The 10,850-nt window shown below is 45.5% G+C and overlaps 1 protein-coding gene across 1 annotated transcript; it reads left to right on the forward strand.

Annotated features, from left to right (window-relative positions):
• The first annotated feature begins 929 nt into the window (after window positions 1-929).
• LOC104578287 (aquaporin-7-like) lies at window positions 930-9,939 on the forward strand. The gene is made up of 6 exons (XM_088520154.1): window positions 930-1,165; window positions 4,268-4,394; window positions 5,612-5,749; window positions 6,413-6,531; window positions 8,092-8,309; window positions 9,702-9,939. The coding sequence occupies exons 1-6, from the start codon at window positions 1,076-1,078 to the stop codon at window positions 9,859-9,861; spliced, it is 852 nt and encodes a 283-aa protein (XP_088376280.1). The 5' UTR covers window positions 930-1,075; the 3' UTR covers window positions 9,862-9,939.
• The last annotated feature ends 911 nt before the right edge of the window (window positions 9,940-10,850 follow it).

Raw genomic sequence — 10,850 nt, forward strand, 5'->3', positions numbered from 1 at the left:
GTGACAGCTCAGTGCTTGAAAAAGAGCAATTGAAGAAGTATTAAAGCATATTTATGGTGGTGGGGTAAGAGTATTACTGCAGTTGGTGGGCAGGAAGATAAGCAGAGGGAATCAGAAGGTTGAGATTTTATTGCTGAGTGTGTGAGAGTGAGGGCTCTGATATCCAGGGGAAATGGAAGGTGTCCACCTCTTATTGCTGGGATCCGGATGTGAAGCTATGCATATTCCTTATGCTGATTCCCTGTTCCTGCCATCAGTATGCTCTGGTGTTATGTCATGCAAGCACTGTACTCTGCAGACCACACAGTTATTAGCCTTTCTCCAGGGATTATTACTGGAGAGACGTCTCTTCTAGTATGACATTAGAGGGCAGGAGGGAGGGTTCAGTGAGGAGACTGTGCACTAATGTGACCAGTGTCGTGGACATGGAGTGCAGTCAGTACATCCAGGTACATGGTGCAGCAGGACCCAGAGCAACAGAGAAGAGTCCCAGCTGATGAACTAAGGAAGCACATTCTGCAGCATCATCTTGGGAAAGGAAATATTCAACCTGCAACAAATCTATAGGCATTGGCTCCTTCTGGGCTATGGACAGCGGTACACACCAGTTTCAGACAGAACATCCTCACTGCTGGCTAGGCATGAACAGGATAGTCCTGCAAAAATACAGGCAAATCCCACCCATTAAAGGAGAACAGCACCAAGCCAGCAGGTTATAAGCAGACACAGGCAAAATTCCTATTTGCTGCCTGCACGTGTGGTGAATGAGAGACTTCAATAACACAGTGAGGCTGCTTACAGCCCTATCCTTTGGGAGAGACACTGCTCCTGGGTTGCAAGGCACTTGTAGTAGCAATGTTACAGCCTCACCATTTAGATTTAAGTGTATGGCAGGGAAGAGGGACTTTAAAGCTGTCTGCTATTTTATTGGCTTGTTCATCGTTAATCAAATGAATGCAGGTGTCTGAGGGTGAGAGGAGGTTGCCAAGTTTCAAAGGGTAACTTAGCTCAGCACAATGAAGTCTGCTCTCACCACAGGAGCTCTTGCAGCAGCGTGCCGGAGACGGGGAGCAGAATGCTGGAGAAAATTCAGAAGATGCTCACGATTCAAAACAAGACCATCAGGGAGCTGCTGGCAGAAGCTCTGGGGATGTTCATCCTGATGGTAAGGAGGAGACAGGCCCAGATGTGCATGTGTGTAGGGGGGATGGAATGTAAGTGTTTGCAGCAGCAGGTTGTGAGTTCAGTGTTCTCCTGCCACATCCTCAGGGTTGCTCACCAGCTTGAGATTGCTGATTCACTCTCTCCTCCGATCTCATGGCAGCTTCAGATCAGGGCGGACAATCTGTAGAAGACTTTCTGCTGAAAAAAGGCAATTCGAGTGGTAGGTGGGGCATGGAAAGAAGGTGAAGCAGACTGGGGTGAAGAGTCTGGTCCTCTTTCCTTCTAGGAAAAAACAAACAGGAGTCTTTGAATGAAACCGGAGAGCAGTGTCTGGTCGGACAGAGCTTGTGACAAACCCCTTTAAGCCCACGGTGAATTAGTGCTCTCCCCCACCACGGTGCCGAAGGGGACAGTGTGGGCTGTCACTGGTGCCCTCCTGAGATCCTGCTCAAGGCCCAGGGGATCAGTGGGCACCTTGCTCTGTGCTCCTCTGCCACTGGCAGCCTCTGTGAAATGGAAAGGGCTCTCACTCATATTCCTGCTGGTGCTGCCAGGGCAATTTATGCTTGTGAAAGTTTCTGCAGCCACAACCCACCGTGAGGAAATATAATTGCCAGGTGTAAAGTGTGCCAGAAGTTTGCTTTCAGTTGTCTTCCGCTGGCAAATGAATAGTGTTCAGTCCGATTCACACAAAAATCTCCGTCCCTTGCTGGCAGGATCCCTTGATCATGAGGTGAAGTGGTTTTGAGCTTTCAGGCTGCTTCAGAGGTGTTTGGGGGAGTGTTGCCTTCCAGGGCAAGGAAGGCAGGGGCAGTTGCTTTGCAGTCAGAGTTGATCCCTGGGGTTGGTGAAGTGCCTACTGGGATTAGAGCCTCAGTGTGCTGACCCAACATAACAAAATGAGATCTTCTCTTTCAAAAGGTCCAGTAATTGTCTGTGATAATTTATTATGCTTGGACTTAGCCTGTAGACAATTCTGGGCAGAGCAAGGCACTTTAATTTGGGCAGAGGCCACCACAGAAGAGTTGAGGATTATCTGAATCATTCATACTGGGATATTTCCATGAAGAGGGGCCTTTTGACATATCTTGGAAATTGGATATAGACATCTGTGACTCCTCAGCAGGACCTCAGCAAATATTTTTCCTTTTCCATCGCCTCTGTTTTTGGTGGCAAAACTTCACACATGACAAAGAACTTTGGGGATGTTCTGCCAGGGTGGCAGCAGGAGGAGTACGTAGAGTAATTCTTGTCTTCGTGCCTATGGCTATGACAGTTCAAGGCAAGTTTTGCAGAGCAAGCAACTCATGTAGACTCTTCCCTCCCTGAGCAATGTGAGATGATAGAGTAGGAGGAGGGACACCCAAGCACACTAAGCAGCCCTATCAAAGGTTGGTGGCAGTAATCAAGCAGCATCCAAAGGCAGTATCCTTGGAAGCCTCTGCCTCTTGCTGCACCTGGGAATGTCCTCCCTGATCTGCAGGACTCCTGGCTGTTATTTGGATGACAACCCCCAGCAAGGACAAGGGCTCTTGTTTGAATAGAGAGTAACATTCATAAACCAGGCAGCAAGGGTAAGTGGCACTGGGAGTGGGAAGGCAGGAAAAACAAAGGTTATTTTGAGATCATGAGAACAGAAGAAATGACCAGAAGTTTGGATCTGTGCTGCAAAATAGCTTGTTTGGCGTGTCCCTTACTTTTTTTTTCACTCTAAAAAAGTTTCAGTTCATCTTTAATAGCATCTTCTGCTCTGCTCCCCTCCTTTTGCATTGGCATGCATCCCTGCAAAACCTGCATCCTTTCTTGATGCATTTAATCCTCCTGGACCTTGGAAAGGCTCAGAAATAAACAGCAATATAATATAAATATATACACACACATATATTTTTTTCTGGGAGACATCCCAGATGGTACTTTGGGGTACTTTTGGCTGAGGCAGACTGGGAAAAGGCCCAGCGCTGTGCAGGCTGCACCTTTGTGAGGAGCATGCAGCATTGTGTATGTACACGAGATAGGTGAGAGCAGTGTCTCTGGGGAACAGGAGGTTTTGGTGGTTCCTGAAAGGGGAGGAAGAGAGCAGACACATGAGATAAAGATTGGATTTGGGTGTAGAAACAAGTAAAGATCTAAAGAAGATAGGTGCTGCAGAGCATACTGACTTATTTTGTGGAGGGACATGTTACCTGGTCCTTGTTCTCCTTGGATAAACACTGGTATAGCTTAAGGTAGCCCTGAGTTGTTTGAGAGGCAGACATCTCAAAAGAAGCTTTTTTTCCCAGCATCTGACCACATTAAGGGTGAAGCATATTTACTTTCAGGACAGAGCAATTTCATGAAAATGCATTTTCCTGCTGAAATAAAGTATTTACATTTCTCTCTTTAATTTTTTTATTGGTTGCCTTTTAGTCACTAAGAAAATATTGAAATCTTGGCATTTTCAATTTGTAAACATATGCATTGAAAGGAAAAGTCAAACCAGAATTCTTTGTTGGTTTTGGCCCAAATAAGTTACCAAAATTAGTTAAGCTTGGCAAATAGCTTTGCCTTGAGCAAACTACATTTTTAGATAATAAAAGAAAAAAAAAAACAAGAAAAAAAGAAAGGAAATAAACAAAAGAAAACAATTTGCTTTGCCCTCACTCCATCTCAGTTGGGCTGCTGTCTTTGGGATGCCTGCACTGACTCTGTCTGGATTCACACCCCTAACTTCATGTATAGAAGCTCTCAGTAAGATTGTGAGTGATCCCAACTGAATCTCAGACCTTAGTATGGGCTGCTTTGGCTTGCGCCCTCTGCACTGAACCCAGACCAAAGCAGATGGTTTGGTGTCATAGGCACCAAAAAGGAATACCCAGGCACCCGCTCAATTTTTCTCAATTTTTACAGGCTTCAATCTTGTTTGATGTCCTGGGCATGGGTACCTTAGAGTCTTCCTACTTGTGAGAGCCTTTGTAAATTTGTTAGTATTTCTGAAAAAGTACAAAGGAAGCTCAGTTCACCACAACAGTACTACTTTTAGTTTTTAGTACAGTACGACAGTAATACTTTAACAATTATTTTTTTTTTCTTTTTTTCTCCCATCTTTCTTCTCTCCATTCATCAGCTCATTGGCTTGTCTTCTGTTGCTCAAGTGATTTTAGGACGAGGAGAATTTGGGCAATATTTCAGCATCAATTTGGGATTTGGCATTGGTGTCACCTTGGGGATACATGCAGCTGGAGGAATCTCCGGTGAGTAGGATACCTGAGCATATGATATCTTTATCCTATGAAGTCCATGTGTCAGGGTCAGCAATGCTGGGCTGTGGAGCTGCAAGTGGCAGCATCCAAACAGAGGCAGTGGCCTTGCCAACAAGAAATACAGACTTCCATGCCCAAACAAGAAGAGCAGAGCAGGGCCAGGGTCAGCCTTGTGATCCAGTCATCACAGAAAAGTCCACAGAAGTGGTGCAGGTTTGAGGTCAAGCAAAAGAGTCGAGATGGAAAGGCAAGATCAGGATCAACAAGGTACAAGGCAGACACAGCACACCCACAGTATGTTTAGAGAATGATCTTAAGTGCATGTCCTGAGACAAGACAGAGGTTGTATGGGTAGATGCCCCATTTAAGGCTTTTCACAGTTCTTGCTCACAGTTCATTTGTATTTAGAGCTGTTATAGCTGCACCGTATCAGGGCAGACCTTGAACACAATATCCAAACACATGTGGTAGTGGCAAGAAAAGAGGTTCCGTAGGAGGATAACAGAGAAAGGTGGTTCTGGGTTGATCATTAGAGGTAATGAGAGCCTGTCAGCGCCCTCAGGTTCCTCACAAAGTGGAGCAGAAGATACGGTGGGTAGTCTGGGCAGTTCCTTGCTCACGTGTAAAGACTGGCCAGAGGCAAGTGGGAGAGAAACAACAGCAGAGATTTAGCCATCTCATGCTCACAAAGTCAACAGAGAAAGATTTCAGCGAAGCACACATTAGGCACCTGAAATATGCCATCAGAGCATGGCCCAAGGAGATATGAAGTTAGGAAAACATGCTGCCAATATAACCTATGGGGAAGCAGATCACTTATTCTGTGAACTTACTGCTGATGTAGCAACAAGGAATGGTATGCAAATTTTGTCCTTATCATCCACACCCCTGCAAGCATATCCATGTATAAGCACACCCTGCACTCACACAAGGTGGTGTTCCAGGTGGTATCGCTCACATGATGGAGCACTACCTCCGTCTTGGGCAATTTCTACATTCACCTTCTCCAAGTGAGAAGATAAGGGCTCTAGTACGAAGCAAATCAAAGCAAGTCCTTGCTCCTGACCTGTGGAATAAGATTCCCAAAACTGGGCACAGCTTTTAAAAGAAAGTTGTTCCACACGAGCAGTCAGGTCTTAGCCTCCTCATCCATTTATAACTGGTATATTCACCCTGGGATTCACCTTTCTTTTGTTGTGATTTTGCAGGAGCTCACCTGAATGCTGCCATTACCCTCACACATTGCCTTTTAGGAAACCTCTCCTGGAAAAAGCTCCCATTTTATGTGCTTGGCCAGTTCCTGGGCTCCTTTCTGGCAGCAGCTACTGTTTTTGGCATCTACTATGGTATGGTTGCTTCTTTATTCTGGTGGTGGGGACAGTGCTGTGGACACTGCATCAGTCTTTGCTCACAGTCCATCAAAATGTTTCCCTTTGCTATATGGAGCATGATGTCTGGGTGAGAAGGGTGAGCTCTTGCTAGCAAGACAGATCATTATAGCTCAAGGCCAACACAAGCCCCGGGGAGTTCCCACATCCCAAAAGCTGCCTCAAGGCTGGTAACTGCATTTTTGGCAGTGTTTTCTAAGGGCTGGCAAGTCCTCCAGTGCTCAGTCACTGTGGCTGAGATTGTCTTGGAATAACCGCGCCAGAAAGGCTTGAGATTAGACAAGCTACCAAGCATCTAGCACAGCTGGAGCCAAGTTGGGGACTTGGATTGTGGAAAACAGCAGTTATTCTTGTCTGTGAAGCAGGTCTAAATCTCTGCTGCTGGTTCCCGGAGAAGGGACAGGGAGCTGTCAAGTTAAGGAAGCAACCGCAGACAAAACTCTACTGGTGACCGATCAGAGACACTGTGCTCTGGAAAAGATGTCTTGCTCTAAACACATCTCTTTTTGCCTCTTTTCCAATCGTGTCTATACTGGCTGCTGTGAGTAGACATCAGTCCATGCCACACGTGATGAACTCTGTGCTGGCTGCTGTGCTAACTCCTATCTCCCTTTCTCCTAGAGGCGTTGTATGACTACACCAAGGGCAACTTTACAGTGACTGGTCCAAATGCCACGGCGGGGATCTTCTCCACTTACCCTGCTCCCTATATGTCCTTGATGAGAGGCTTCTTTGTGGAGGTCAGTGGGGATAGCTGTGGTGTGCTAGGAGAAGGTGGACAGCAATAGGTGCCAGCGCGGCCCTGGTACAGAGGACTCGGGGCTATGTGTGCTGACCTAAGCACAAGCCTTGCTTCAAGGAATCCCTTGTCCTGGCAATTGCCTGGCTGCAGGCAGGGTTCAAGGCACCTTGGTGACTAAGCTGGGGAGCAGGACACAGATATCGTGCTCTGGCTGGTGGGGAGCTTGGGTTGGGGAGGACTGTTGGCACAACAGCCTAAAGTGTGGCCAACACAGGTCCCTGTGCTGGTATGCACTGTGCTCAAGACAGCATTACCATGAGGAAAGTTCCAGGCACGAGACCTCATTTTCATGGTCCCTTGATATGATGTGAGAAATTAAGGGACTCTGTTCTTGCAGCCACCTCCATGGGGTCTGCTGCTGTGGTGCCAAATCTGCCCCCTTCTCCGCATGTGGTAGGTTAAGTCACTGCAAATGATATTTCAAGCCAAGGGCTGCCTGTTCCTTCCAGCCCTGTGTTGTCTCAGGAGAATCACCAAGCCTAAAGGATAACACTTCCAGGCTGCTTCTCAGCTCAGTTCAAGTGCCCTACAAGCACCTCCCCTTGCACTTAGCCCAGACAAGGGGATATCTGAAGCTGAGCTACAGCAGGAATCATCTCCCATGGCTTCTGGGCAATAACCTGAGCTGATCTTCCTGGATCTTATATTTGCTCTGCACTCCAGGCACCTCTTCTGGATGCCTCTAACCAATACAGGTGTCCTGGGACTGACTTTCCAGGAATACAGCCTGTCTGGTTTGAACCTCTGGAGGTTTTATCAGGCCATTTGGCAATGAATACAGTTTATTCCCAGCACTTAACACAATATCAAGATGCCCAGAAATAAGAGAGGAATAAAAGCTTGCCTCAGACATTGAAAACACTCTCAGTTTTGTTTTTTTTGCCATTAGTTTTTTTTTATCAGAAAGCTTGACAGTGAGTGCAAACCACCTGCGCAGAATACCAGTGAGATAGTTATATAACTATTCTTTGTAATCTCCAATATTGCTCTGCTGAATCCCAGTCACGGAGTAAAACTTCCATCCTGACATTATTTCTACCTGGTTTGAGTATTTACTCCTTTGGGGATGCCTCAGGGGACTTAGGATTATTCTGCAGCATGACCCATACTTGGCATTGCTACAGGAGAAGGCACGTACACATTTAACTCAAGTCTGAGCAAACCCATGCTTTTGTTTCTGAGCTGATGAAGCTCTGCCTGGCTGTGATGGGGAGCATGGTGAGAGCTGAAGAACCTCCAGATGGTCCCCTGATTGCTCAGCCTCCTATGCAACATGCTCTATAGAGCTGCATAAGAAAGTAAATGACAAAATGTTGTCAGGAGATAAGAGTTTGTGCTCTTTCTGTTATCTTTCCAAGCAGTCCAATAATGTTACAGTCCTCCTTGATTCAACCTTGAATCCCACCTGCTATTCTAGTCTGGGAAGCTCTGTTGAGCACGATCCTTCTGCCTTTGCCATTCTCTCTACTGACTTGCTTTCCCTTTCCTGCTCCTGCAGTTTATAGCAACAACAACGCTGTTCTTGGGCATTCTAGTCATCCACGATGAGAAAAATAATGCAGCCCTGAAGGGGACACAGGCCCTGCTGACAGGTATCCTGGTCCTAGGAATTGGCCTGTCGATGGGGATGAACACGGGCTACTCCATGAACCCTTCCAGGGACTTGCCCCCCAGGGTCTTCACTGCCATTGCTGGCTGGGGAATGGACGTCTTCACGTGAGTCACCTGTTTGGATTTTATACTGCCTGGCTCACAGAAGAGCAGATAAGCCCAAGCAATTAACCTTTTTTTTTTTTTTTCCCTGACCAAATAATGGTACACCTGCAGTGTGGCCTCTCACTTTTCAGTAAGTGAGCGTGTCATGCACAGGGGAGCCCTGAGTGTCACATACATCTAATTTGGAGTACACCAAATCTCTGGTATGGCATTCAGCTCCACATTCAGATACCTAAATTGAGAGACCTATACCACAAGAGTCTACCTATGAGTACAGATCTAGCTGGTTACTGCAGTGAATAGAGAGCCAGAGAGTTATTCAGATGATCTGAAAGGGGTAGTTACAGCTGGATTGCTTAATGGCTCTCATAAATTCACATGTATGAATTTGGAGATGAAACCCTATTTCCTAATATCTAATAAGCCTGGGTCTCATGCCACAGCTGTTCCCATGGTGATGGCCTTAGTGGAGTTTCCCTGCTCTGCTGCCCATTTTCATGAAGCTTGAAGAAAATATTACTGAGAGTTTGATCTCCCTATAAAGTTTGGTAATGGGAATGCAAATGTTACTGAAAATGGGGAAGGGGTGTCTCTGGCAGCCACATTCACTAGGATTGCACAGAGTATTTTTTAAGGAGAACAGGACACCCGCAGAGAGTGCAAAGCAGGTTGCTAGAACAGGAAACCCTCTAGCAGTGCAGACCAGGAGGGAGAACAACTGTCCCACATGCAATTCGTCTGACGGATGCAGAATATATTTAAGATAAATGTGCCAGGTTATGCACCTGGCTTTCTCTAAACCAGCAGATGAAGATGAAATATTTGAAAACCAAACTGTGTTTTCCTAGTGCTTCGACAACTAGGCGCTTGTATGGCTATGGTGTAAGTGGTGAAAGTGAGTCAAGGGTGAATATTAATCTATGCCTTACAAAGGTGGAAAGTGTAATTCCTGGTGTCTTGCAAAGGAATTTCCTACCAGGAAATACACTTTGCAGGAACTACCTAATTACTGATAGGTTAAACGTGGTAGGAGGTTTAACTGTGGTTAAACCACAGTTCTGTGAAGGAGTTCTGGGTTAATTTTCCTACTGTCCATGATACTTCGTGCACATTGCTTATGCTTTCTGTGTCTGTCAGTAGTGAAGGGTTTCTACCTCCTGCACACAAAGATGCAGAGAGCCCATGGAAACCATAAACTTTCTTTGACTGACAGATTTTGCATGAAGCCCTTAGAATTCCTGACTTAATGTAGCCAGCTTTTTGACAGTGAAAAACATTGCCCTCATAAAACGTTCTTCAGAAGAGTTAGTTCCCACAAGGAAAAATAACCTGGTTTGCAGCAGCACGACAGTGGTTTGGCTCACCAGAAGGCTATTCTGTGTTTCTTTTTAGGGCTGGACAGGGCTGGTGGTGGATCCCACTCGTAGCCTCACCACTGGGATGCCTTTTTGGTGCTTTAATCCACAAACTCTTTATCGATCTTCACAATCAGCCTGTCCTGGAGAGTGAAAATGAGAAAAAACAGCCAGGCATGGAGGTTTCTAGGATGTGACAGTCACGTGGCCTGAGGAAATGACCTGGAAGGAAAGTCTTGTCAAACCATGTGCACTGGCAGTCAAAAGGTAACTGAATGGACACCAGCACATGAAATGACACTATCAGCGCATGCTCGCATTGGTTCCAGTACATGAAGAAATGGGATTCATTTTTAATAAAGCAATTCTGCTCAACCAGACAAACTGGGTCTCTGATACACTGGAAAGCCTGGATAAGGCTAGTCTATGACCCAAAGAAGTATTTCAAACTTGCTGTGTAAAGACATTAAAAAAGGGTGGGGGGAAGAAAAAGAAGAAAAAGAAAAATCATACGCCAGAGAAAAACAAAGCAGAGCTGCAAGACTGCAGACTACAGCAACCAAATACAAGATCCACAGTTAGACATGAAATAAGTATTAGTCAGGGGATCATGCTACTGAAAACACAGGAAATACCTTCACAGTGGCAGGAACAAATTAAAAAAAAATGTTGATTAGAATATTCTTTGGTAAGATATAGATACTGTACTAATGAACCACACATTAGGAATTGCTTCCATTTGCTAATTTGACACACTAACATCTACTCTGTTAGGACACAAGAAAAGAAAGGGAACTGACGGCCTGAAATAAAACTTTTTTTTTCTGAACATTCACAAGCACTGAAAAAGTTGGTAAACAACAGGGTCTTGCACTTCCTTGTAAAATTGTCTGGGAAAAGACTGTTTTGTGCTATGTGGGCACAGTGAAACTATGCTTGTTAGTGAGGGGTTAGACTTTAACTTTCAGCACATGAAAGGATTAAGACAACTCCCCTGACAGCAAGTCCAAACGATGAAACAAAGGAAGAAACTTTCTCCACTGTGACTGTACCAGAAACATGAGAAGAGACTGTTGGACTTCAGTAAGAATTCTGCCACTTCCATCTGAACCCTAGAAAGGGCCTGCAACAGCCTTACACGTTTGACAAAGCATTGGATTAAAGTAAACCATACAGAACCTTCAAA

The sequence above is a fragment of the Tinamus guttatus genome, unplaced genomic scaffold, assembly GCF_059628265.1.
Source record: "Tinamus guttatus ecotype Peru unplaced genomic scaffold, ASM5962826v1 Tinamus_guttatus_pri_ptg000081l, whole genome shotgun sequence".
NCBI classification, from domain to species: domain Eukaryota; kingdom Metazoa; phylum Chordata; class Aves; order Tinamiformes; family Tinamidae; genus Tinamus; species Tinamus guttatus.